We start from the raw sequence: 27,670 nt of genomic DNA on the forward strand, positions 1-27,670 counted from the left end.
AATTATAATTAGAGCAGCCATACCACACACCAGGGAGAGGGAGGGGGAAAATTTACAAGAAAAGAGACAGAGGACCATATCAACCCATGATCTATCTGTTTGCCAATAAGTTCATGATCTGCTTGTCGATTTAAGGTTCAATCATTACATCCATTGATTGATCTAGTTTGTTTACATTTGATCCGTCCTTTGAAACCCAAAGGGGTTTTTCTTGTAATAAAATAAGATATCACTACAAGGGTCTCGTTGCACAAAAAAAACAATTAAGCTCTCAAATCAGCAAAACACCAAAAGCATATGTAAAAATAAATGAAAAAAACGTATTCTTTAAAAAATTAAAGAGAAAAATAAGAATGGAAATAAAATATATACCATAGAATATTTGATTTAAAACTTGGTTAATAGCAAGTTAGTTAGATTAACTAAATTGTTTTATTTAAAAAAACTATAAATAATATAATTTAAAAAAAATATTTTTTATTAGCCAAATTTAAATTAAATATTAAATTATCAAATTAATCTGTCAAATCATATATAATATTATTATTATGCAATTTATCATATTTTTTAAACTATCATTTGAAAGTTAACATTATCTTACAATGATATTTCAATATACTGATATTTAGAAAGCTCCTTCTAATAATCAATGCTTGATAATATTTTTCACAATAAATACAATTCATTTAATACATTTTGAAAAAATCAAGCCTTAAAGAAAAAAAAAAAACAGATAAAAGCAAAAGAGAACCGGACCGTCCATTAAGCAGTTAGAAGATCCAACGGCTGGGACACGATGGCGGCACCAATCCACTAACAACCAAAACAACGATCAAAACAAACAAAAAACCCACCAACCAAAACAAACCACGTGTCATCAATCCCATCAGCAGCTCGCGGTAGATCCATCACAAGATCACCTGGAATCGCCAGTACCCAACCAAATACCCACACCATTTCCCCTCCCTTTCGCCCCTTCCTCTCCTTTCTCCCTTATTCCTGCCCCTTTTTGTCCTAGGGTTTCTCCAACCCCCATCACCACCGTTGATTTTTTGTTATGATCGAGAACAAGATATGGCAGCAAGCATGGATTTTTCACCGCCATTTACTCTACTAGAAGGCGGTTACAACAACAATTTGTCAGAAAATTTAGAGAATCTTAAACAACCCACTAATGGTAAACCTCCGTGTCATCTCCGTCAAAGTATGGACTCCGTCCGATTGCTCAACGCTGCTGATCTGGTAAGTAAGAAGGAAATTGATGATTGGATGTGCTTTTGATGAAAAGATTATGAATTGATTGATTTCTGTTTAGGCCCTTAATGTTGGGGTTGAGGTTGTGATTGGTAATTCACCGGCTGAAGAGAAATCGGAGTTCTTTCCGGCGGTGTTTCGATCGGGAAGTTGTGCTGAAGGAGGGCCGAAACAGTATATGGAAGATGAGCATGTTTGTATAGATAATCTTGTTGATCATCTAAGAGCTACCACCAGCGCCAATTGCCCTTCTCCTGGAGCTTTTTACGGGGTGAGTATATTTGAAACGTTCGATCTGTGTCTCTGGGAATATGGACAAGTTGTTAGTATCTGGAAATCGGTTTATATTGATTTTTGTTGATTTTTGTGGGCAGGTGTTTGATGGGCATGGAGGTACGGATGCGGCTTCATTTGTGAAGAATAATATTCTGAGGCTTATAGTCGAGGACTCCCATTTTCCGAATTGTGTAGAGAAGGCGATTAAGAGTGCGTTTGTGAAAGCTGATTATGCGTTTGCAGATGATAGTGCACTTGATATCTCTTCTGGCACCACTGCACTGACTGCTCTTATACTTGGAAGGTAAGCGAGATGTGTTTTTCGGTTAGATTTGGAATATTGAGGAGGATGTTCTTACCTAGGGTGTAGTATCAGTTGGCCATTGACCTTTAAATGTACTTGATTGGAGGGCGGCTTAGTTGTTTTGTGATTTTTTCCTGTAAAGTAATAAGAAAGCTGGAGAGTGAGTTAAAAGTGAGAAAGTAGAGGATGATGATAGAAATGGGAGTGATGTATATCAGATCTGTCTGAACTTTTAGATTAAGTTGAACTGGGTTCATTAGCATGCAATACAAATAAATTACCTTTATAAGTTGAGCGAATTAAGTGCTCGATCAAGGGCCTTTTGTTGTTTTTGTCTACTTTCAGTACTGTGCCATCCATTTTTAGGGATGCCTATGTGCAAACATGTCTTTCTGGCAAGTTCAGGATGTGAGAAACACTCTGTTTTTTTTCCCTTAAATTCGTTTAGGTTTTGAGGTTTCATTCTCTGAAATAATTTTACTCTTTTACAGGACATTAGTAGTTGCCAATGCTGGGGATTGTCGAGCAGTGCTGGGTAGGCGAGGTAGAGCAATTGAGATGTCCAAAGACCACAAACCTAACTGCACATCAGAAAGACTTAGAATTGAGAAACTTGGTGGTGTCATTTATGATGGCTACCTCAATGGCCAATTGTCTGTTGCACGAGCCCTTGGAGACTGGCATATGAAGGGCCCAAAAGGCTCTGCCTGCCCTTTAAGTGCCGAGCCTGAACTGCAGGAGACAAGTTTGACCGAGGATGATGAGTTCTTGATCATGGGCTGTGATGGCTTGTGGGATGTAATGAGCAGCCAGTGTGCGGTGACAATTGCTAGGAAAGAACTGATGCTCCATAATGATCCTGAAAGATGCTCAAGAGCGCTGGTCCGAGAGGCACTCAGACGAAATGCGTGTGATAATTTAACAGTGATTGTTATTTGTTTCTCCCTGGATCCACCCCATCACATAGAAATCCCACAACCCCGAGTTCAGAGTATATCAGCTGAAGGTCCAAACTTACTGAAGGGTGTTCTAGATAGTAACTCATGAAAAAAATGATGATCCGTCACCTTTGTACAAATTCATTCGAGGTTGGAATCAGTAAGAACATCATTTCCTCCGAGATGCTCCTGATATCCACAAGGCCATGGCTGCCATTCAGCTTTATTCAGGGAATAAATATGGCACAGAATGTGATTCTTTGAGTTTCAAAACCCTTTACACTCGATGTAATTTATGTTGCACCATTAGGAGCTGTTTAGTTTCATGGACCTTCCTCTCATTCTTTACTTCTCCGCTGTACATAATTTGGGGGAAAATTGAGAGGTGTGATCTAACACTTCTCTTTTAAATAGTTGATCTCTTTGTTGTTATTCAATGAATTAATTGATTGCGAGGGATTTCCATGGATGCCTTGCTTGTCCCCCGGGTCGTCCTGTTATAACTGTGGTTTTATCTAACCTCACTCCCATAAGCTTATGCCGTCAATTCCGTGAGCTATGTTTGTGCTTTTTGATGGTGAGTTAGTTTTTTAAGATACTGCTCGCCTGAAAGTAAATAGCCTGTTGAAATGAATAGTGGAAACGAGTTTAGACTCATTGAGTACCTGCAGGGCGACAGTGAACGAGGAATTCGGACTAAAATCCACTACAATTTTGAGTTTGACATAGGCGCCTGGCGTGGTGCCATTCGCTACCAGCGTTCCCAGGCTTTCAAACTTCATCGATATAAATTCATTTTTAAGCAATAAAAGCACATGAAACAGGCGAAAAAATGGCTTAATTTTCAGGTTTTGGACGAGAATATGTGATACCAAAAGTCCACAGTTGTCCCATCAAAAATGAAAAAGTAGTATCATGGGGAACACTAATTCAACATGGTAAAAAGGCTGTCGATTTTGAGAAAAACTTTCCCACGGGTGATTGATTCCAAAAATTATTGGAGTTTCTCATAGTTCCCCATCTGGTTCATCATCGTCAGCATCCACCTCATGGGAATCACTGCATAAATAGATGAAGCTTATGTTAGTAAATAAATGAGAGCATGATTGACAACCAGCATTTATGCAAATGATTAAACTGCTATCAGGTAGTTTACAATCTACAAACAGAACAATATTGAGGAAATGCCCAGGTGTAAAAAGTTTTTTCTTAACCAGTAGTTACGCATGAATACAGGTACTTCACAATCTACAAAACAATATTGATAAAAAATCCAGGCCCAAATTGTATTTTCTAGTTTTTAGAAGGGGCATGAACCCAATGTGATGTGTATTGGGAATGCTGCTCAAGTCAGTGAATGTTTCTGATTCTTCCGAGTTAGGTCACGACATAAATTGGCGGTCCTTTAAAGCCAAGTCCATAGGTTAATATATACTGCTAGCACTGACCTCGTCCATCTCAAGCACCAAGCAAGGCACACCTCTAACGGTAGTAACTATCCTTGTAACAAGCTAGTTTACCTAAAGCAGGTATACTTGGATTTGGATTCAGCATTACCTTGACTGCTTACAGTGCTTGCTCAAATCCAGGCATAGAATCTTGCTCAAACCTCCTACTTTCACGGATCCTTTCTTTATCAGTTCTGCCAACTGCAAGATTAACCGTTCTTAGTAGCCTGAATTGTTTGCATATGTTAAAGAAAGACCGTTAACTTAGAAATGGCAAAACAGGATATGAAAACTCACCTCATCTTCAGTTTCCTCCAGTAACCCCTCCCATTATAAACATACAGGTTAGACCTGGTAAGCCATAAACTAGATGACATTAACATCCTTGGAAGATGAGTGCAAATCACAGAGCCATTGAAGTGTATTTTGCAATGAGCGAAAAAGAGAGGGATGGCCAAACCATTTGCCATCTCACCTTTCACAATAAGATGATAAATCTTTTGAATATGCCTTGGCTTCTTGCTTGTCTATTAACAAATAAAAATAGAAACCAGCTTAAAAATTTGTAGTAGTTGAGGTGAACATAAAAGTTCAATGAGCAAGAAATGAAGAATGTATGACAGACATGCTGAGTTAGAACCAACCATCAGCATCACAACTAACAGGGTCGACATAATGTATGACATACATGCTGAGTTAGAACCAACCATCAGCATCACAACTAACAGGGTCGGCCAGCTCAACAGAGAAAAGGGAGCAATTCCAAATCCTAGAAAAGCAAGGATAAGAAACTCTTTTGGTGTTCCAATCCCATTCTCTATAAGAAAGAAAACGAGATCATTGAAGAAAGGATATAGAACTTGAAACAAACTCCCTGAAGACAGGATACAAAATTTATGCTTGAATAGAATTCCTTTGCCATTACAGGGGCATCAAGATCTTCGTTTCCAGCTTTCCATCAAAATTTAAACTCACATGAACTCATATAATAGTGGACATCACAGCTGAGCTACCGCTCCTTTTGCAAAGAGTAAGCTAGTGTCAGGGTCTGTTGGGACGTGGCCGTTGATGATCTGCACGTGGGTTTTGAAAACATGGGGCTGTTATTCAGTTAAACTATTTGGCTGTTATATTAGAAGGTTTCACGCAGTTGCTATTAATTTTGGGTTGTTAAAGTGACCTGAATGTGATTCTTAAAAAAATTATAGTTAATTATTTAAGAATTAAAGTCTGTTATGGAATAGTATTAATTATGGGTGATTAATTGTTGCTTAATTACAGTAATTGTTTTTTTATTTAAGTTATGAGATTAAATAAAAAGGTATGCAGAATTTATTCATACAGAGTACTAGAAAGACTTGGCCTCCTCAAAGTGGCTATTCAATTATTCTTTACTAATTAACATCTTATAAGTGATATCAGAGCCGTTCAATCCACGTTGTATTTACTTGAGTAGAAAGTAGGGACACTCACGCAACATAAATGGCTAACTAAATTGTTCGGCTTTGATTTTTTGGTGGAATACAAGAAAGGCAAAGAAAATCTGGTGGCTGATGCCTTGTCCAGGAAATTTGACAATGCACCAACAATATTGACTGCCTTGTAATTCCCTTTTGATAAACTGGATTTTAAAATTACGGGACTCTTATTTAGAGGATTTCAAATTATAAAAACTGATTTCTGATTTTGCATGACACAATCTGGATGGGACCAAATATAACATAAAGGATGGGTTGTTATTTTACAGGGGCAGACTGTATATTAGTGATTCTACTGATCTCAAGAATCAGTTGCTCCACTTACCTCACGGAAGCCCTCAGGCAGACCACTCAGAATTCCATAAAACTCTTTGTCGATCTAGAGCTAATTTTTATTGGATGGGCATGAAGGCTGACATTAAGAATTTCATTAAAGAGTGTGATATTTGCCAACGCAACAAAAATGAGACCATCCACCCCTCATGTCTTCTCCAACCTTTGCCTATTCCTACAAAGGTATGGGCAGATATCTCCTTAGACTTTCTTGAAAGGTTACCTCTTTCTAATGGGTTCAAATGTGATTTTGGTTGTGGTTGATAGACTAAATAAGCATGCACATTTCATCTTAGTTGCGCATCCTTATATAGCCATTAAAATCGCACAGATTTTTATTGTCAATATTTTTAAACTATATGGAATACCTAGCTCTATTGTCAATGACAAAGATCCCATGTTCACTAACTTATTTTGGAAAGAGCTATTTAAATTGCATAAGACTAAGCTCAAATTTTCATCGGTTTATCATCCCTAAATGAATGGTCAAACAGAGATTGTGAATAAATGTGTGGAGCAGTATTTATGGGGATAAACCAAAGGAGTGGTCATGCTGGTTGCCTTTTGCAAAATGGTGGTATAATACCAACATTCATGCTTCTACTAAACTTTCATCATTTAAGGCAGTTTACGAATACCCACCCCCACCTTTGTTGGCTCATTCATCAGGGACAGCTGCAGTTCAATCTGTGGAAGACACCCTAAGGTGTTAGGATCAAATCTTGCACCTATTACGTGGGAACCTATAAGTGGCCCAAGAGAGGATGAAGCGTTTTGCAAATTTAAAACGTACTGAAAGACATTTTGAAATAAAAGATTAGGTCTACCTTCGTCTCTATCCATATAAACAACATTTGATTGTGCAGCATAAAAATCTCAAGCTTTCTCCTAGATTTTATGGACCCTATCAGATCATAGAGTGGATTGGCGGTGTTGCTTATTGTTTAAACCTTCCCTTCACCTCCCTCCTTCATCCCGTGTTTCATGTTTCGGTTTTGAAGAAGAAGTTGGGTGCTTGAAATATGTTGGTGACTAATATTTCTCTATTAACTGTTCCAGATGGTCCACAAATTAAGCCTGAAGAAATTTTGCAGCGATGCCTAAAAAAGAATGGTCTTGCTGTCAGTGAGTTGTTGGTTAAATGGAAAGGGTTGGAGATCGATGATCCTTGAAGGCAAGGTCTTCTGATGGGGGAAGGATTGTCAGGGGTCTGTTAGGACGTGGTCGTAAGTGATATGCACGTGGGTCTTGAAAACATGGGGTTGTTATATAGTTAACTATTTGGCTGTTATGTTAGAAGGTTTTACGCAGTAGTTATTAATTTTCGGTTGTTAAGGTGACCTGAACATGGGTCTTAGAAAAATAAGACTGTTATGTAGTTAATTATTGGAGAGTTACATTAAAGTATGTTACAGAGTAATATTAATCATCGGTTATTAATTGTTGCTTAATTTCAGTAATTATTTTCTTATTTAAGTTGTGAGATTGAATAAAAAGGCATGCAGAATTCATCCATACAGAGTACTAGGAGGACTTAGCTCCCTCGAAGTGGCTATTCAATTATTCTTTACTGATTAGCATCTTACAACCAAAGGTCATAGTCCTACCATCATTCACATTGTCTTCCATCAAACATGAAAAACACCAATTGATCTACCATTTGAGATTAAATGAAACAAATAAAAACATGAATTATTCAAATTAGACATTCAATATAAGAAAAGGAGGAACATCATGGTTGCTAGGGACAAATTGGTTATAACACAATAGCCAAACCAAGACAAGAATATCACCATGAATTTCTGACATGAACAAGTACTTGCTACTTGAAATATTGTCCCAACTATCCACTCTAAACCATTCATATCTTTTCGAGTCTACCTACAAAACATATTGAGAAAGATATTGAATGTGCTCGCAGAGGATAAGAAAATTCCACACACTAATCCTAACTGAAATTAAAAAGAGCTAAGCACAAATGTATCAAGCTACAAGGAGTAATATATCAAACACACGTCAAAAGCAAAGAGCACAATCGATAAATAGCATAATTTTATAGATAATTACCTTCTCAAGAGTGTAATCTTTCATTTTATCACAAAGCTCATCTAATAATTCAACAACCTTAAGCTCACTGACTCTGGTTTTTTTTTTTTTTTTAAAAATAAGATAATCGTAAGAAACCAACAATATTAACAAGACATTACTCGTCATGACGAGGAGTGGTAAGCAATAGATAACATAAAATTGAAAGGAAATATTAAAGCTTTACCCAAAAGCAGAGCCATGATTTTTTCATATCGTGGGCTATAATATAAATGTGCATAAATTATTTTTTAAGATCAATTATTAACTCAAATATATAAATTTATTAAGTTAACAATAAAATTTCAATTCAAATACATAACACGAAATAAAAAAATAAAGTACATAAGTTTCAAAATAAAAATAAAAATAAATTACATTATCAAAGTTACACCCTTCGATGTTTTGTGGAATAAAATTTATCTATCTATGATCGATTTCGAATCAATATCTTTAACAAGCTCTCGTTCAATGTAAATCATCATAGAATCTGATAAGAACTTCTCTTTTATTTTATTACAAAACATAACATGTTTCACAGTAGAAAATGTCCACTCTGTAGTGGCAATGAAAACGGGCAAAGTCAAAACAAGATGAATCAACCTGTCGATCAAATGATAGTGTTGCGACTTATTTGTTTAAACTAATTCTCAATATAATTTAGAAATATTAGACATATTCTAAAAGCTCTCATGATGAATCACATCAATCTGATAATACTTTAGTCGAGATCTTAAATAATGCATCTCTTGTTCATTGAAATTTTCAGGATAAAATTTCTCAACAAGCTTATAAATAGCATCGACTTTAAATGATTTAAAATTGTTCTCAAATTTCAAAGTAGAGAGTTAAGTACGAGGAGTTTTATTGTCCTATCACTGAATCTAGAATTTAATTTTTTTAATTAAAAATCTTTTGTTGAGTTAAATATATCATAATAATAATGCTGATAAACTATCATGGAACATTATAGTTGACATAAACAACTTATAGCCTTTTTATATGAAGCATTCATATGTAGTATGTCAATCTCACATTTTGTGCAAACAGATTGCATATTTGCAAGGAGAAGATCAAATCCAACATCTCTCAAAGTTTGAAGCAATGCTTTAGTAGTTGATACAAGATTCATTGCATTTAAGATGTCAAAAGATTTTTGCTGTAAAGCTCGACAAAATAAATTGGTAATCCCTATTATTTTATACACCAAATATAAGATAAATATAAATTCAAAAGATTTCATCATAATCAAACAACTACTAGCTTCTCTACGTATAGAATTAGAAGATTTTTCTTGAACCATATTTTCAAGCACAGTAATAGTTACACAATACATATCTATTAAACTGCAAATAGAATCAAAATAAAAGCTCCAGCGAGTAGTTTCACTTCAATATAAATTACCAATTTGATTAACCTCTCTACCAATCTAACATATGTGTAATTTCTATAGCTCGATTGAAAGAAGCAGTAATAAGGTTGATAATAATTGTCAATTTTGAAAAAAATAACTAAATAAAAATCTTATTTCTCGCTGCTGCAAGTAACCAAATTGAAAAATTAATTATGATATTAATTAAAATTTTATCATGATCTCCAACTATAATATCAATTTAAATATCATGGTTATAATATATAATATTATTTAAATATCTTCTTAATAGCAACATGTAGAATAAACATGTTATATCATCATAACTGTTTTGAAAAATATTATTCTACCTAAATTTAAAAATAACTATGCTAATTTTATAATTTATCTAAAATGTAACTAATATAGTTAGTTTTTGGATTTATTTTTTGAGATGTAGATTTATTTAGGAGTATGATAGATGTTTTTTAAAGTTTTTTTAAAAATATATTAAAATGCTTTTTTATTTTTAAAATTTATTTTTGATAAATTACATCAAGATAATTTAAATATATTAAACCATTTTATAATATTGAAAAAAATTGAAAAAAAACCTTATATTGGAAAGGCCATAATCTATCTCCTCCTGCGAAAGAAATAAGAAACAGTCATCGATTAAGCTCAATTAACCTCGGAAAAATTGATTAGTGAATAATCAAGCCCTAACAATCATCAAAAGGTAACAATATAGTACAGAGAGAATTAGAGGATTCTTGAAGATGTGAAAAAATGGAGAAATCGAAAGTACCGCAACGGCATTGCAAGCTGCACATTTGTCATCGATGCTTGACACGACTGTGAATGTTAAAACGAAGAGCATCATCAGAGGCCACACCGCCGTGAATTCCGCCATCTTGTTTGTTCTCGTCTTCGTCGTCGTGGTCTCCGTTTCTTCCGATTTCACCTCTCTCTCTTCGCAGGGTGTGATTTATAGAAAGCGTTCCAGCGTCAAATTGGGAAGGTCCAGGCCCAGGGATAGGCCCATGATATGGACAAGGCCTAGATGGACTTGGTTTGGGTTAGAGATATCTGGGCTAGCAAGTGAGATTTCATGGCCCAGTATTTGTCTCCCCCTTGCCTTTCCTTCTATTTTCTTTTTAAGGTTTTAGAATTATTTTAAAACTCATTCAGGTTGAGAATTAATAAGATATAATATTTCATATAAAAAAAAAAGAAGGAAACCCCGTCCATGTGGTCCAAAAAAGCAAGGCTGTTCATCATATATTTCTTCTAAGTTCTAAAGTCATGATGCATTAAAATACATGTGTGGACTTTATATTATTCTCTTTTATAAAATTGATATTCTCTTTCCCCGCTGTCCGTCCACCCGACCATCCATCACCATTGCTCGAGATGAAAAGTTGTGAATCAAATTCACCAATTAATACGACAGTTCCCTTTTGTTGTCAGAGACATCGGCGCCAGCACTACATCATTAAAAACAGCACAGCTTAATGTGTCCGTTTTACCTTTCGCCCGCCCCCCCTCTCCACTCTCAATGATTTTGCACCGGAAATAGAATATCAGTCCTTGTCTTTGTGCAGCCACCAACGTGGTGGAGTTTGTTTTTAATTCTTTCTTTTTTTTAAAGTAATTCTCAAACTATTTTTTCACTTTCAATGATTTTGCACTGAAAATATAATATCAATTTAGAATCTGTTTCTTTGTGGGGCTATATCTAAGAAAATATTTGTTTTTGTGGTTTGATTTGTTTTTTATCTGAAAAATTATTACATTAATTTTTTAAATATTTTTAGCATATTTTAATTAAAATTAGCAGCAGCCATCCTTCCAATTAATATGTTTTTTTCCTCTAGTATTCTTATATTTATTTATTAATTAAAATTATTTTTTTAACAATTTAAAAAACATAATTTTTACATCGTTCTTATGGATTTAAATTTTTGCAGATACCGATGTTAAGATTTTAATTAATTAAATACATATATTTTTCGTCACGAAATTAATCCCTTTAAATTTATTTAATCCCAGTTAATCACTCATTTTCGTTTCAATAATCAAAATAATCTCTTATTATTATCGCCAAGAAATTGGAAGGAGGTCTCAACTTACGAGACACCTCACGGGACCACTCACAAAACCTACCACTGAAAATTTGTCACACACCACAGTCACTCCACGACGTCGTATTTCCCACCTTCATAGAGCCCCGAGCCCCACTTATCCCTCGAAACCAATCAAATACAGCTCCACCTCGAGATCCTAGCAACCATCAACGGCTCTGCAAATATCTACTCTCCACTGAGCTCAAGTTTTCTACCATGTCCAAACTCTGCAGGAAAAGAAAAGTTGAAAAACAAAAGGTAGAATGACAAATGGAAAAGAAAAGCGCTGACGCGTCGCTTTTATAAAATTAATATTACAAGTATCCTCATCGAGTGCCATGTCGCTTTACTAAATCCTGACCGACCACCCTAACAAAAAACACCTAAACTGGATCCAAGCTTCAAATCTCTCAAGTCTTTGTTCATCAAGATTGGAACTTTTTGTTTCACTTCGCATTGTCAGATTTATTTCTTCCTACTATAGTCTTTGTAATGTAAGTAACTCTCTCTCTCTCTCTATGTTTCTTATTTTTATATCTGTTTCTTGGCTTTGAATTTCGTGGTTGACGTTGGTATGAGGGTAATAAATTGTAGATTTCGAGTTAGTTTTATGCTAAAAATGGTTGTTTTAAGCCTACCTGTTTTATATTTCAAATTGGTTGCGTTCCTTTCTTTCAGGGTTGTGTTTTCTATAATTGGTCTTACTGATTTGGTTAGATAATATGTGGGATTCTTTGTTTTCCTTTTCTTAAAAAATGATTGTTGTGGGTTTTGGTTGAAGTCAAATATTTTTGATGATTTATGGTTGTAATTTTAGTGATGTAGGATCTGGTTTTTGAAAAACTATGTTATGGATCTGATAAATTGAATGTAAAGTCGATTTCATTTTTTTTTTAGCTTTTGGTGTTCTTTTGCCTCTGTGAAGATGATTGGGGGTAATCTTTGTTGGGTTCCTTCCTTTTCTTTTTCTTTGTAGATGATAGAAGGTGAGTAATGCTGCTTACAATATGGTTATGGGGTGTAATTTGTCGTGTGGAAACTAGGAGAGGACGGAATGTTTTCTGAGAGATTAACTGGAGAGGCATCTCTTCGCCGGGAATTGGAGGCTCTGAGTGTCTCAACGGCTAGTGAGAAGTGTTAGCCAGAAGTTGAGGAAGAAGAATAATCTTAGAGGTGAAGGAGAGGAAGAGGATGATTCAAGGGGAGTTTCTCTGAAATGTCTTACTTTGTATGGTATGGGTGGGGGCTGCAAAGTTGGTGCTGACACAGGTGAAGAATTTGGGGATCCGAGTGGTAGGAGGAGGTCATGCAGTGCTAGTGAAGAAGGAAAGGGATATAAACCAATATGTGGGAATGAGGAGACAGGGTTGGATTGTTTCTCTTATGGGGTGAGAGAGAAGTTCTGGAAGAAAAACAGTAGAAAGGATTTAGAGCTTGAAGATTCGATTCAAAATAGCAGGTTGCATATGTTTCTTCCAGATGATGTCCTGGAATTATGCTTAGTGAGACTCCCATTGACCAGTCTCATGAATGCCCGCCTTGTATGCAAGAAATGGAGATACTTGACCACCACCCCTCGGTTCCTGCAGATGAGACGGGAAGGTGCATATCTGAAGCCGTGGTTGTTTCTGTTTGGTGCTGTTAAAGATGGCTATTGTTCCGGAGATATATATGCATTGGATGTTTCTCAGGACCAGTGGCATAGGATTGATTCCGACATTCTAAAAGGAAGGTTCATGTTTTCTGTTGCCAGTATTCAAGATGATATTTATGTTGTTGGAGGTTGTTCTAGCTTGACACATTTTGGGAGGGTGGATAGGAGCTCATTTCGGACACACAAAGGGGTGTGGGTTTTTAGCCCTGTAACAAAATCTTGGCGTAAAATTGCACACATGAGGTGTGCAAGATCAATGCCTGTTTTAGGAATTTCTGAGGTTCATTCAGACTTTACAGTGGTTCACAGTCATCAACATCGACAAGAAAGACGTTTTCCTAGGTCACGGGTTGGTGGGGTATCAGATGTATATGAGGACCCACACAGGCTTTCACTAAGACGACAATATAGAAAGGCTTTTGATGAATATGAGCCTTCATTGTTACCCAATAGAAAGTCACACAGGTTCATCAGGCAAAAAAATGATCAATCAAATACAAAGTACTGTAAGAGGTTTGTATTGATTTCTGTAGGAGGTCTTGGATCCTGGGATGAACCATTGGATTCTGGAGAAATTTACGATCCTGCATCAAATAAATGGACAGAAATCCAGAGGTTGCCAATGGATTTTGGGGTGGTTTGTTCCGGAGTTATTTGTAATGGGATTTTTTATGTTTATTCCGAGGCAGACAAGCTCATGGGATATGACATTCAAAGGGGCTTTTGGATGGCAATCCAAACCTCTCCGTTCCCTCCCCGTGTTCACGAGTATTACCCTAAACTTGTATCTTGTAATGGCCAACTATTTATGCTTTCAGTCTCCTGGTGTGAAGGGGATGGTCAAATAGGCCAGAGAAACAAGGCTGTTAGAAAATTGTGGGAGCTAGATCTCATGTATCTTACTTGGACAGAAGTGTCAGTGCATCCCGATGCACCAATGGATTGGAATGCTGCATTTGTTGCAGATAAAAACCTAATATTTGGGGTTGAAATGTTCAAAATATTTGGTCAAGTTTTGAACTTCTTGACTGTATGTGATGTGTCTGACAGGGGGACAAGCTGGAGCCACCTTGCTAGGAATCACATGACTCATGAATTGGACGCTTCCTCGTGCATGACCAAATCATTGGCTGTCTTACATCTCTGAAGTCCTTAGTGAATGCTGATTTGTGCAGAGAATTTTAGACATTTATTTAGCCACACTAGATTTTGAGCACAGATTGTGATTTGGAACCTCTGAATTGCATTTTGAATTCTTCGGACATGATCAATTTGCTTGTCGGCAATTTCATCTGTGTATTTTCTTCTCCACTGTTTATATAATTCATCCTGTATTCCTGATCTTGTTTATGTTCAATAATAATGAATTTGTTCTCTTGTTCATCCAGCACTCCAAATAGGAGAAGTTTGTTGATGATAATCCTTTTTTTCCTTCACTTTACATTTCATGCTTGAACAATGAATGTTGATGGTGGCAATTGCAGGGAAGGTCTGTGTGGACAATTTATTTGTAGATCCTACTTCATGAAGCAGACTGTACCTGGTGGCGTTTGTTTCCACAATTTTAAAGATTCAAGGATGTCCGAATCGATCCAGCCTCTAGACCAAAGTCACTGGATCCTTGCGTTAACAATGAATTTTTATGGTGGCAATTGCAGGGAATGCCTGATGCTAGCAATATGGACAATTGACTTGTAGATCCTACTCCATGAAACAGACTATTTTGGTGACGTTTGTACAACAATATTAAAGATTGAAGACTGTCCGAATCAATCCAGCCTCGAGACCAAAGTCTATGGATCCTTGCGATTGCATCAAAACTTTTTTGTCTATGCTTGGATTAAAAATTTGCCATAAAAAAGAAGGTCAAGGTACTTGAACTCAACAGCTGTACCCTTCCCTTGAGGATGTGGTTCAAAACCTGTAAAGCCATCACTGACCTAAGCTGCTCCGATTCTTAAAGGTTTCAACACTGGATTATTCAATAAACTGTTGGTTGATATCAGAAAATATAGAAGGTTAAGAATGATTAATCTTGGGAGATGGAAAAGAACGATAACCAATATCCAACTCTCAGTACTAGTACAATATATGTAATCGTGGAAGAAAAAAAAAAGGAAAGCAAGAAGCAGCGTGATTAGAAACCAATGAACACTTTCAAAACCTTTACAGATGAAAAATCTGTTTACAACAATATCTACCTGCAGCTTAACGCTAGCATAACCATAAATGGCTCGGGACACATGATGATTTACATACTGCTCCAGGATCAGTAAGCGGCCTAACCCATATTGGGAAAGATACCAGAGAAATTGGGTATCTTATCAACATGTTTCAGGGCACGCTCAGCAATCTGCCGTGTTCGATAGTCAGCATGCTGGAAAGCGTCAACAAGTGCAGTACTCACATTTGGATCTCCAGAAACTTCATATGCTATGTCTTCAGTCCGTAAAAGTCTCTCAACAGCCCAAACTGCCCTCCTTCTCAGATTCTCTGTTCGTTTCTCCAGTAACACGTCGAGTATAGGTCTAATTCCCTCTGCCGCACACAACAATGCAACCCCTTGTTCAATGGCAACCCCATCATCCAACAAAGTGGAAATTGCTGCAAGAGCTGCCTCAACCACTTTCTCATTCGTGTGGTCTAAAAGAGCTACCAGCTTCTCAACAGCCTGTCCTTCCAGAAGACAGAATGAGTCTTTTAGGGAACATGTTCCTCGGTGGAGCGGGCACAATCCAGTTATGACAGGCTGTTTGCTAAGACATGAAAAGATTGAGGCACAGAAAGTAGGAGGCGGCAACTCAGGCAATCTTGTTAAATTTTTTGACTCTTGAGATAAGTTCTCTAGTGCCATTGCAGAGACCATCTGTACATTGTCAAGCCCATTCGACTGAAGCAGTTCAATGAAAAGAGCAGCAAGATTGTGCTCACGGGAGAGCTTAATGGCATCCGGCTCTTCAGCCAACACAAAAGTAACCCTTGCAAGAACCCGTACTAGTCCTTCTAAAAATGGTGTCATAAAGCGGGCACCCCTAATCTCCCCCTGACGGATCTTTACCACTCTAGAGATGATTAGGGGAAAGGCGCCTTCATCTAGCATCTGCCTAGTGAGACCTAAATCCCTCTCTGGGAGCTCAGCTAAAAGGCCAACTGCAGCTGCTTGCTCTTCTGTGATTCCTACGTTTTCTACTACAACCTTGAAAAGGCTTCCAAGCTGGCCAACTGTGCCACGGAGAGCATCAGCTAATTCCTCCCCCATGTGTGGAGAGACATTCTGGAGAAGTTTTATGGAAGCTACACGCAAATCCCTCTGGGGGGCCTCAATAAACTGAACCAAACTGATAATAGCACCTGAGCTTTTAATGGCAGCGACAACATTTAAAACAGTAGATGGAGAACTAGTCAGTCCAACAAGAACCTGCAGAAGCTTGCATTCAATAGCTGGACCAGTGTTGCTAATTAGATGGAGTAGGTTCTGCACTATGTCTTCTGATACAAGAGTCTGATGGTCAGGTCCAACAGTAATCAAATCAAAGTCATTGCCTGAGTTTACAACATTGGCGAGAATTGTGGCTGAGACCTCTTTGAGACGCATAGGGAGCTGGTTGGAGCCAACAGTAAAGAGGTCTTTGACAAGAGGAGGAAGAATTCCAGCCTCAATCAAAACCTTGGCACTTGCCTCATAAGAAGAAATTTGATTCAAAGCTTTCAAAGCAGCTTCTCTTGACTGTACATTACCACTTCTCATTATATTGATCAGAGATGAACCAACAGCTCTAGCAACTTGGACTTTCACATCATTGTTCAAGACCAGCTCACCCAGGTATGAAGCCATAGACAGTTTAGTTTCTGGTGGGCCTGCAACATTTCCGTTCTGGTTACACATTAATCAGAGGAATATGGCATGTGCATGATCAAATGTATGCATTTGGGCCTAGATATTAAAGATGTCAAAGAACCATTTCAACCCAAAAGTTTAAGATATTAGATGAGATCCTAAGATTTGAGTTGTATTATTTTCTTACACACCCCTTCAAATAAAAACCTTTTAGGCTTGAAAATTGGATAGATTCACACTACCATGTGCTATTAATTAATTTTAATTAAAAGAGAAAATGAGATTTAAACTCATGACGTTTAATCATTAATGCTCGGATACTATATCAGATAAGGTCCCGACTCTTCAAGTGAAAAGCTTTTTGAGCTTGAAACTTGTATAGACCCGCAATGTTTTGATACCATATCAAAAAATTATCTCAACCCAAAAGCTTAAACTGTGAGGTGAGACCTTAAAATATGACTTATATTATTCTCTAAGATGATACTACAATTATGGGAAGAAAAAAAATGTGAAACCAATTTTTTCTAAACACAAAGTTGAATTTTGGAAAAAATAGAATTTGAGGACCAAATGAAGCAAATACTTAAATAGCAGCATCTGAAAATAGCAACTAGCAATCATGATGTGTAATAAAAGAAAGGGTAAAGGCAGCAAAAGTTGCAATTTATGTGGCTTCTACCATCTAACTCCAGATCACAAATTTTAACATAATTAGTACAGGTGCATTAGCAAAGGACAGCCCTAATGTTTGCATGAAATTCAAAAATAATAGAAACATTGAGCTCAAAGGAGGTACCTTCAAGGATTTGATTCAAAAGAGGTTTCAGTCTACCATTTTCAGCCATCTGCCGTACATTGTTCTCACACTTCTCCAGATTTTCCAGGGTTTTATCAGCCTTCTCAACAGTTAAAAGATTTTCTGATTTGCTGCTTGTCATTCCAACCAAAATGAGAATTGCTCCATTGATTGAACCAATCTTCTTGCACAAGGCTTCGGATTTTGAGAGCTCAAGCAGCAATGAGACAGCTTCTTCCCTTTCTATGGATTGCTCATGAGACAAAAACTTAACTATGGTCCGCACTGTGTCACCCTCAGCCAGTATTGCCTAAGAAACAAAGAAGATCCATTAGCAGGAGACAGGCAATGTATAACTCTGTTGATGTCAAGGAAGCTGCACAGCAACACATAACTCTAATAACAGCAATGCATAACTCTAATGATGTCATGGAAGCTATACAGCAATAACAAGCAAACCTGGCACGACCTTATTATCAGCATCATCCTCAACCACAGTTTGAAGGGTTTGCAAAGCAATACACCGGACTCTACGACTGGTACTCTTCAACATTTCAACGATCATAGGAATTAAATCAGCATTGCGCACAACATGCTTATTCGATTGGCTCTTATGGCACATGTATTGAATATACTTCAAAGAATGCATAACATCACTTTCTGGACTGCCCAGGTTTAGAGATCTGCATGCCATATCAAGTTGAACAGCTTCATTCCTAGCAGTCCACTCTTCAATGGTGTTCCGCAAAGCTATGCTGGGGTTGAGGTCTGTGCTTTTCAACTCCTTTTGAGTCAAGGGGCAAACCAATTTCCTTCCACTCTCCTTGCATTCCTTGAACCACTTCTCTATTGCTTCACGTTCAAAAGTTTGACCATTTTCTAAGGTGACAGGATCACGCATAACCTGCTTTGTTAAAGGGCAGACAAATGCATCATAAATAGGCTCTACACGGAGTCTTTCAAAGTAATGACTGTCATCTGATTGGCTACCAGGATCATAACTTCCATCCCAGCTTTCGGCCATTTGATCTCAATAAACCTGCTGCAATAAAGCAGTGTCCAGTCAGAAAACGCTAAACTTAGTTTTTCCCGAGTCATATCCTCGCTTTGATTAGGCAGTAATAACAGCAAAAGAAGAACATTAAATTGGCCCAAGTTTAAGAAAAAAGAGATTAATCACAGTAAAAGAGAGCGAGCAAGCATACAAAAGTAACATTTCCCTTCTAATCCAGTGACAATACCGAATTGGCAATCTAAACCTTAAAATTGCCATTTCGCAAGCTCAATTATCTAGTCTAGCAGATAACAAGTTCAACTATAGCAATGAAAGAAAATGTGGAGATGAAGAAGTGCACAAGCAGGCAGGCACTGACGAGTTGCGCAAAGTAATAGCACGCCTTTCCCTCCCATTTCAGCGAAACCAGTGGATAATTGTGCGGTAAATCACCAATTCTAAGTCCCCGAATTTTCTCAAATTATCTAATCTAGACGATAACAATTTCAGCAAACATTAAAAAGAACAGACAAGTCGAAACAGAGAGGACATCAAGAAGTACAGTAGTACTACAGGGCAACAAAGGTTCATAAATGCATTAGGGATTGGCAAACCATCTTTAAAATATTCAATATTAACGATGCCCAACAGAATCAGTAACACTTTTAATCAATGATATAATCAAATTAACCGAATTCCCCCATTAACACCACAAATCAAACTTAAACTCAAATACCCTTTTCTTCTTACTGCTCTGTGAGCAAATTAGGAAACAGCAAAGATCACAAGCAAGAGAAAGAAACTCCTTACATTTCAAGAACATTGAAATGCAAAATCCCATTACAACAGCCATACCTATATCCTCCTTGAGCTATCAAAAGGTCTCCAATTTACAGAGATTCCAAAAACCCTCCTCCCTACTTCTTGTTTGGTAATTCAACAAGCAGGTCCAGGAGAATTGAACCATCCATGAGGCCGATTCAACTTCGATTATTAGGGCTTATTTCCCTTATTCGGAATGGGAAACTGATATTAGAAGGAAACCGAGAGGAAGGAGAAGTAGGGGAAGGGAGAAAAAGGGTGCTGTATTTTGTTTTTTAATATTATAATAAATATTTTGTAATTAAATAGTGGTAAAATAGAAGAGAAACCAACAAGAAGAAGCAATCAAGAAAGGAGAGTGAAAATGATCAGCAAAGGTAGAAAAGGTTGACCAAAACAAGATGGTCGTCATGGTTTTTTGTTACAGTCATTTTTTTAACTTTCAGTTGACGACAGAAAGAGGGTGAAACTATTTTCCCGTAAAGGGTTTTAACTATGGTCAGCTCTGTATTGTCGGAGTTTAGAAGCTGAGCCTTGGGTCCCACTTAATTGGTGTCCGAAAACAGCCTGGATTCGTGGGAGTCTTGCCTGTTTATGGTTGAAACTGAACGATAAACTATAATTGAAGGAGAAAATCTAAGCAACCACCATCTCTGCTTGATTAAGCAATAAGCGCGAAGATTGAAAAATCGTTGGTTTCTTTTTTCTTTTTTCAGCCTAATCTGAAAAACTTTCTCGCATTTCTAAATTTGTTTGGATTTTAAGTGAGGATGTAAATTTTAATAATCAAAGGCTCTTGAGATTCTGGCTCCGTTTACTGTAAATATTTAGAATGAATTACTCGTAATCTTTTTTAAACTGACTTTTGATTTTAAATGTTTTTCTTGAAAATCATAAAACTAGACTTAACTATTTATTATTATCGTGTTAGAAGTAACTTTTAATCTAAAAAGAGATGATTTATTTATTATAATAAGTGGTTATTTCAATTGTTTTTTTTATGGTGACGGATGAATTGGATAATGTGTGATGGGTATCGAATTGAAAGATCATTTGGATTGAGGACTTGACAAGTAATTGCAGAAGTAGACCTGGACAACCCGACAATCTTGTCTTTTAGGGGAGTACTTGCCTTTTGGTTTTGGACGATGAGGCCCTTGAGTTGCCACGTTTGTGGGTTCTGGTAATTCTTGCAAGAATTTGAAATCTCGTGCTGATTTGTCTTGTTCGTATAAAAAGGCTTAAGCCAGTAGCTGCTTGGGCTTTGTTTCGTATCCATGTTAGAATAGTTTGTTTTTGTTTAGGTTCAATTGAAGGCCCGACAAGCCTCGAACAAGAAAGAAACTGATGCGGGGCTGTAATCATTAAAGAAAATTATTGAATATACACAGCCATGGGATAATTAATAAAATCCTAAATAAATATATTATCCTTGCATTCTAATATAATTGCAGAATTGGATTGGCGACTTGTGAATTGTCACCAAGATAATGGGTATTTAGAGCTTTCATGCGGGAGAATATGAACTGTCATATAATCATTTGTTATAATTAGACTATATATGTAAAACATTTAGCATATACGATCTCTGAACGAACGTCGAAGGAAAAATATGATGCTCCAAAATATTTTTTTTTTCCAGGCTTGTCTAAGAGCATCAGCGACAGTTGCACATACCCCAAGCTTTTTCTTATTTAAAGATATCATGAAAGGGAAATTAATGGGATGATCAATGTGATAACAAGGTAAAGAATTTCAACTTTAAAAATTGGTTTCAATCTTTTATAAATCAGATGCTGATACGAAGAGATCATGTGCTCATAATCGGATACTATGATATATTTTCTCTGTTAGTAAATGTCTCTGAGACTGAAAATAATCTATAGCTAGGCATCTTGTAATATTGTTGTGTATTATTACTAGATAGATATGGTGGTCGACTTTGCGGCCTGCCGATATCCAAAATTTACACAATGGAGGGAGGACATCTCAACTCACCATCCTTTGAAGTCAAAGCGTGGTTCCAAACATGAGACATAAACCTTGAAGTGGAAGATGATTGAAAATTCCATCTCTGCCAAATAATAAATAATAAGGTGCATCATTCAGAAAAAAAATGAGCAAAACATGTTGCTCAGATAGTTACAGGAGTCAGAACAGACTGTAGAGAGTAGATCCAAACACCGCTTTCAGGCATCTATTATACAAGAGCTTGCAGGGACAAATTAATGGAGTTAACAAATATCTTCTGCATATTTCAAGTGGGGATTTGCCTAATTATAAGATGAGTGATGATTTCAATTCAACCTAGACCGAGAGGTAGACTTAATATGATGCTCATGTATATTGATAGCATCATGCACAAGAAAAGTGTGCATTATTAAAATTACATACAATGTCACACTAAAATATTACAAAGACATGTAGTGTACTAAAACAAAAGAAACAAAATTCATCCAAAATTAAGAAATTCTATAAACGCATGCTCTTGGAGGCTCTCGTTGAAGTTCCAGGTGAGCTCAAAGTTGACTTTTTCAGCAAGGAACTGTGATCTCACCTACATTTGTGTGCATGCCAAGATTTCGCAGTTCCAACAAAGAAATCTCGAGACCTCCCAATAATCTCTTGGGAGATAGAAATTCTTGAGACACAAATTTCATTGAAGGTCGATATTTTGGATTTGAATGTAAGCAAGAAAATGCCAGACTTGCAATAATACATATATTCTGTATGACAATTTCATTTGTTGGAGGTGGCAAGCGAGGATCTAACACTTCTTTCAGTGTAATAGCCCGAGCAGATGATGATAGGATATCTCCCGGATGCCTTCCCATCAAACTTTCAAGCGCCACAACTCCGAAGCTGTAAACATCACATTTCTCTGTCACCACCATAGTATAAGCCAACTCTGTCCATATACAAAACGAAATTAATATATATATTTATAGAGAGAGAGAGAGAGTTTGCTTTAGTTTTGCAGTGCATGAGTGGTAAATATGTATGTTAAGAAGAAATATTTTACCTGGGGCAATGTATCCATAGGTACCAGCAAGTACAGTATGGTTGGACGAACCAGGATCGAGAAGTCTAGCCACACCAAAATCAGCAACAAAAGACTTGGATTCTGAATTCAACAGAACATTGCTGCTTGATATGTCTCGATGAACAATTGCTGGGTTGCAATCATGATGCAAGTAAGATAATGCGTGAGCAATGTCTTTGATGACGTGTGCTCTTTTCATCCACTTCAATTCCACAGCTTCAACATCATTTCTCAAGGCACAAAACAAGCTTCCCTTTTCCATGTACTCGTAAACAAGAAACATGCAGCGCTGGTGCAAACAGAATCCATAAAGCTTTACTATGCTCCTGTGACGTATTTGTGTGAGCAGATCCACCTCATTTTTGAAACTCTTGTCAAAAGCCGGCTCCTCTGCCTCTCGATGATGAAGTTTCTTCAAGGCAACTAATTTCCCACTTGGAAGTTGTGCTCGGTAGACGCTCCCATAACCACCGGTTCCGATACAATATCTGAGGTCGAAGTTCTCGGTCGCTGCAATGATGTCTTCGTATGCAATCCTCCCATCATAATTCCATACGGAAAACAAGTCTCCATTCTTTAATGATGTTGGCTCAGGTTGGGCAGCCTTGCATCGAGACAGATAACAACATCCGAGACACAAGAGACAAAGTGAAATGGTGGTGATAGGAAGAAATATTTTGATGGAATGAATTATTCTGTTGTCTTTTGAAGGTGGGGAGTAAATAGATGAACAACGTGAGAAATCAGGGTGTAAATCTTTGTTGCCCTCAAATGCAGTAGCTTGAAAAATTTCAGGACTGTTGGTTCTTTGCCCATGAAGAGAATCGCAGGTGAAAGACAAATCAAAGGGTTGTGGCAATTGCAAGGGAACAAAGCCTGAGAGGTTATTATGGCGAAAATTCACATAAGATAAAGAGGGCAAATTATGTAGTTGGGAGGGTATTTGTCCACTTAAATTATTGTAGCTCAAATCTAGATAGGTCAAATATTTACAATTCTTCAAAGATGAAGCTATGGATCCATTGATTTGGTTGTTAGATAGGTCTAGAAATGCCAAGTTTCTCAAATCTCCTAATGAAATAGGAATCGAACCGCTGATTTTGTTGCCTTTAAGAAACAAACGACATAGATTTGTCAAATTTCCTATTTCGAAAGAGATGGATCCATTGATTTGGTTGTCAAAAAGATGCAAAAGAATCAAATTGGATAAAAGACCAAGTGTAGAAGGAATTGAACCAGCTAGGATATTAGAGGAAAGATCTAAATGTTCTAGATTCGTCAATTTTCCTATTTGCGAAGGGATGGATCCATTGATTACGTTATAAGAAAGATCTAGATTAGTCAAATCGGATAAAAAACCTATCGTTGAAGGAATTGAACCAACTAGGAAATTAGATATAAGCTGTAAATCTTTTAGATTCGTCAAATTTCCTATTTCTAAAGGGATATATCCATTGATTGCGTTGCGAGAAAGGATCAAAGACCTCAATTTGGCTAACCTCCCCAATGTTCGAGGGATTGGACCATTAAGTATATTATAACTCACGTCCAAACTCTCTAGATTTCTCATGTTCCCTATTTCACTAGGGAGGGCACCTTCGAGACTATTATGATCCATAAATAAATGCGTTAGATTGTCCAAATGACAAAGTGCCGAAGGGATTGGCCCGCTGAAGCTGTTATAAGACAAGGTCAAAGTAACAAGATTTTTAAGATTGCCGAGTTCTGGAGGGATGGAATTGATGAAATTATTGGAAGAAAAATCAAGCTCAACTAATCGGCTGAGATTTCCAAGTGAAGACGGTAACTCACCTGCCAGATTATTTGAGGACAGGTTGAGGTATCTGAGTTGTGGGAGGATAGAAATTTGAGGCGGGATGCTTCCGTTGAGCTCATGGTTGGCCAGGTGGAGACGGACAAGGTTTGAGAAGCAAGAAAAGTTCATCTTTCCAAACTTATTTCCCACCTTGAGGAACTCTGGAGGTGGGGAAATTTCAGTGATGCTTCCAGCCCTATTACAAAATATGCCAGGCCAGTACCTGCAACGATGTGAGGTGACGTTGCTGCGGTCACTCCACCATCCACTCTCAAGCAAAGCCTTGCCTTCTGATGCTAGCAAGGCTGAGTCATCAAGTGCAGCCACGAGACCAGTACTCGATACAAAAATACAGGACACGAAAATTGAGGTGCTTAAAATTGCAAGAAGTTTTGGCTCATAATTAATGGATGCCATGTTTGTGTCTAATGCTTCCCTTCAATGATAATGCTAAGTTTATGAATGAAGTGCATGGCATTCCCATGGACTTGTTCCAAGTCAAGATCGTCTGTGTTTCACGTGTACTTTTCGTGTGTTGTGATTAAGGAAAAGGTTTTACAAATCATCAATAGTGGATTTTGGAAATTAAGAAGGCCAATCAGTTAATTCTATTCTCCCTGATTTTCATGGAAAGAGACCAAGTAGAAAAATGATGCTAATACATAGTGGTATTCTGATCATCGTACGTGCCATTAATTTTTGGGTTTAATTTTTAGATATGTTAGAAAATAAATTTTAAAAAAAAAAATTAGAAAAGTAAATTATTTTTTAAAATTTAATAGTGTAATAAAAAATAAGTTGTAAAATAATTTATAGTGTTTAGTTATGTAATGAAAAATGAGTTGGAAAATAAGTTATTAATATTTTATTTTTTTCAAGTTTATTAAAATAATAAGGAACAAATCTTACAAATTAAAAGGTTGAATGTGAATGAAATTGAAAAAAAATATAATTTCATAAACTATCTCAAATAAAATAAATAATAATCAAAATAATAGAGATCAAATCTAAAAAATAAAAAAATTGAAAGATAAAGAAATTAAAATAATAATAATTAATATTTTATAAATTATTTCAAATAAAATAAGTAACAATTAAAAAAATGAAGATCAAGTTTGATAGATAAAAAATTTTAATTAAAAAATAATAAGGAAAAAGTAAATAATAATTATAAAAATAAGAACCAAAATTAATATAAAAATTAAATTTTAATATATGAAATTGAAAAACAAATATTCAAAACAAATTATATATAATAAAAAAAAGTTTGATGATCAAATTTGATATAATCAACAAATAATATGGCATTTTTAAATTTTTCACAACTTCTAGAAAGTATTTCCATCCGAAATAAAAAGAAAATATTTTTCTAGAAACCAAGTCAAATTTTTCTTTGATTAAAAAGTATTTTTCATTGATCAAAAAATATTTTTTATTGACCAATTTTTCTAATAATAAATAAATACAAAAAAATTTAAAAACTAATTTTTCAAAAAATAATTTTCAAAAAACAAACACACCCTGTACCAATTCATATTGCCCAAGTCTTGGAGCTGAAGTTGCATATTTCCAAAAGGATGGATCCGTTGATGTGCTTGTAAGAGAGGTATAGAAATGCCAAGTTTCTTAAATTGTCTGATGAAAAAAGGAATTGAACCAGTGATGTAGTTGTGACGTGGAGAAAGTCCACACAAATTCTTCGAATTCCCAATTTCTGAAGGGATCGGACCTGTACTCTTGAAAGACTGATGTAGTTGTGGTGTAGAGAAAGTCCAAAACCGGTGTTTATTGTCTAGCTTGCACGGTTAAGCAATTCATAGCACCAAAAATTAAGAACTGAAGAAATGCAATGCCAACTGGCAACTGTCATGGTGAAGCAGCGTCAAATAAAATGGAACTTGAACAATGTGAGTTGATGGGTGAAAATGAGAGCATGAAATTTTACCACCATTGTTTTCTCGTACTTCTCAGTTTGTTTTTATCGGTCTCAACAATCTGTCACTCAAAAGAACAGGCATTCTAATCACGAACAGTGGCATTTGAAAACTAAGAAGGCCAGGCAGTCAATCCATCCTTCCATGGAAAGAGACCGTGTAGAAAATAATTGCTCGCGTCTTCTAGGCCATGTTTGCGTCTAATGCTTGCCTGCGAAATTTATGAATGAATTAATTGCATGGCTTTTTCATGGACTCATTCCACGTCTTGTAGGGCCTTTGTTTCATAAATAGAGTAGATAATCCAATTGCTTCCAAGAGCATGCAACGGGCAGACTTTCCTTGAAGTAGTTGAGTCGAGACTGAACAGTGTTTCGGTTTAATGTCCTGGAAAAATATCCAGCATGCCTTTGGTAATAAGAAGGAGGCCCCACCCTACCTCCATATACAACCCTCCACACACGTATAGGACCACCTCACCCACGTCCCCGTCTCTCCCCAAGACTACACAGTACACCCCACCCCGTATTTCTTAATTTAACTCATAAAATCAAAAATTAAAATTAAAATCCCAAAACTTTACCCAACACAGCTACCCTCTATCTATATATATTCTCAAATCCTCGTGCACAACCCGAATCATACCTCTAGTTCTAGTCAACAAAAACACCTCATCCCTCTCTGTCTCTGTTCTCTCTTGCTCCTCTCTCTTTACAACAACAACAAAAAAGAAATGGATGGAAGCTGCGTGGATGAGAGCACCACTAGTAGTACTGATAACTCCATATCCATCACACCAACCTCCCTCACTCCTCCACCTCCAGCTACCACAACAAAAACACCACCTGAGTCACCTTGCCGTGTTGGGAGCGGCAATAGTGTGATTCCATAAGAAAGCACAAATAATGTCAGTGTCGGTATGTGGTCCATTAACTCGATGATTTTGGAAGGACCATCTTTCTTGGAATATTGATGATGCTCTTTTTAGTGACTTTTCTTTGCAAATGACCACTGCAATTTGATAGATGGGGCAGTAAAAACTCCAGCACAAGCACCGTTGTCCTCTAGTAATATCAGAAAATACTTTTGTTTAAATTTCCAAAATCTATTGCATTTGATGAGCACCATGCCCATATATAAACTTCTTCGGGGAATAAAAAAATAAAGAAGCAGGAAT

At 36.7% G+C, this 27,670-nt stretch overlaps 5 protein-coding genes across 9 annotated transcripts in view; 2 read left to right on the forward strand and 3 right to left on the reverse strand.

Moving 5' to 3' along the window:
- Positions 1 to 927: 927 nt before the first annotated feature.
- Positions 928 to 3,241, forward strand: LOC105132833 (probable protein phosphatase 2C 27). Its single transcript, XM_011036549.1, has 4 exons — positions 928 to 1,242; positions 1,316 to 1,525; positions 1,629 to 1,834; positions 2,326 to 3,241. Exons 1-4 carry the CDS (start codon positions 1,075 to 1,077, stop codon positions 2,879 to 2,881), a joined length of 1,140 nt encoding a protein of 379 aa, XP_011034851.1. The 5' UTR covers positions 928 to 1,074; the 3' UTR covers positions 2,882 to 3,241.
- Positions 3,242 to 3,584: 343 nt separating this feature from the next.
- Positions 3,585 to 8,298, reverse strand: LOC105132832 (uncharacterized). Its single transcript, XM_011036548.1, has 7 exons — positions 8,099 to 8,298; positions 7,855 to 7,912; positions 4,909 to 5,037; positions 4,696 to 4,747; positions 4,518 to 4,542; positions 4,330 to 4,421; positions 3,585 to 3,831 (listed from the first exon to the last, which is right to left on the reverse strand). The coding sequence occupies exons 1-7, from the start codon at positions 8,243 to 8,245 to the stop codon at positions 3,780 to 3,782; spliced, it is 555 nt and encodes a 184-aa protein (XP_011034850.1). The 5' UTR covers positions 8,246 to 8,298; the 3' UTR covers positions 3,585 to 3,779.
- Positions 8,299 to 11,719: 3,421 nt separating this feature from the next.
- On the forward strand, positions 11,720 to 14,630 carry LOC105132831 (F-box/kelch-repeat protein At5g42360-like). Its single transcript, XM_011036547.1, is given in 3 exon segments — positions 11,720 to 12,087; positions 12,570 to 12,712; positions 12,714 to 14,630. Coding segments are annotated over 2 exon segments (1,746 nt in total). The 5' UTR covers positions 11,720 to 12,087; positions 12,570 to 12,647; the 3' UTR covers positions 14,395 to 14,630.
- Positions 14,631 to 15,261: 631 nt separating this feature from the next.
- On the reverse strand, positions 15,262 to 20,135 carry LOC105132829 (U-box domain-containing protein 44-like). 2 transcript variants are annotated; one of them, XM_011036546.1, is made up of 4 exons: positions 19,734 to 20,135; positions 18,354 to 18,923; positions 17,885 to 18,194; positions 15,262 to 17,105 (listed from the first exon to the last, which is right to left on the reverse strand). In XM_011036546.1, exons 2-4 carry the CDS (start codon positions 18,906 to 18,908, stop codon positions 15,529 to 15,531), a joined length of 2,442 nt encoding a protein of 813 aa, XP_011034848.1. In that variant the 5' UTR covers positions 18,909 to 18,923; positions 19,734 to 20,135; the 3' UTR covers positions 15,262 to 15,528. The 2 variants fall into 2 exon arrangements, with proteins under 2 accessions (XP_011034848.1, XP_011034847.1); XM_011036545.1 differs by having other exon boundaries at positions 18,354 to 18,926.
- Positions 20,136 to 21,929: 1,794 nt separating this feature from the next.
- Positions 21,930 to 27,670, reverse strand: part of LOC105132838 (probable LRR receptor-like serine/threonine-protein kinase At4g08850) — a 19,132-nt gene continuing 13,391 nt past the window's right edge. Inside the window, exons 1-3 of one of the 4 annotated variants that reach the window (XM_011036554.1) lie at positions 24,154 to 25,260; positions 22,723 to 24,009; positions 21,930 to 22,608 (exon numbers count right to left, since the gene is read on the reverse strand). In XM_011036554.1, coding sequence (XP_011034856.1) covers positions 22,235 to 22,608; positions 22,723 to 24,009; positions 24,154 to 24,976 — 2,484 coding nt within the window. In that variant the 5' untranslated portion in view covers positions 24,977 to 25,260 and the 3' untranslated portion in view covers positions 21,930 to 22,234. Of the gene's footprint in view, positions 22,609 to 22,722; positions 25,261 to 27,670 lie in introns of those variants that run through there. The other 3 variants (XM_011036556.1, XM_011036553.1, XM_011036555.1) reach the window with 3 other exon arrangements.

Source organism: Populus euphratica, unplaced genomic scaffold, assembly GCF_000495115.2.
Source record: "Populus euphratica unplaced genomic scaffold, PopEup_1.0 scaffold68.1, whole genome shotgun sequence".
NCBI lineage: Eukaryota > Viridiplantae > Streptophyta > Magnoliopsida > Malpighiales > Salicaceae > Populus > Populus euphratica.

Excerpts from the sequence above, each read along its gene's own strand:
- LOC105132833 (XM_011036549.1), top strand. The coding sequence starts at position 1,075 with ATGGCAGCAAGCATGGATTTTTCACCGCCATTTACTCTACTAGAAGGC. Across the intron at positions 1,243-1,315 it reads TGCTCAACGCTGCTGATCTG|GCCCTTAATGTTGGGGTTGA; the intron begins GTAAGTAAGAAG and ends ATTTCTGTTTAG. Across the intron at positions 1,526-1,628 it reads CTCCTGGAGCTTTTTACGGG|GTGTTTGATGGGCATGGAGG; the intron begins GTGAGTATATTT and ends TTTTGTGGGCAG.
- LOC105132829 (XM_011036546.1), bottom strand. The coding sequence starts at position 18,908 with ATGGCCGAAAGCTGGGATGGAAGTTATGATCCTGGTAGCCAATCAGAT. Across the intron at positions 18,195-18,353 it reads AGGATGATGCTGATAATAAG|GCAATACTGGCTGAGGGTGA; the intron begins GTCGTGCCAGGT and ends TTTGTTTCTTAG. Across the intron at positions 17,106-17,884 it reads TTTGAATCAAATCCTTGAAG|GCCCACCAGAAACTAAACTG; the intron begins GTACCTCCTTTG and ends GAAATGTTGCAG.
- LOC105132832 (XM_011036548.1), bottom strand. The coding sequence starts at position 8,245 with ATGACGAGTAATGTCTTGTTAATATTGTTGGTTTCTTACGATTATCTT. Across the intron at positions 4,543-4,695 it reads TTATCATCTTATTGTGAAAG|GTTACTGGAGGAAACTGAAG; the intron begins GTGAGATGGCAA and ends ATAATGGGAGGG. Across the intron at positions 4,422-4,517 it reads TGGAGGAAACTGAAGATGAG|TTGGCAGAACTGATAAAGAA; the intron begins GTGAGTTTTCAT and ends TTAATCTTGCAG.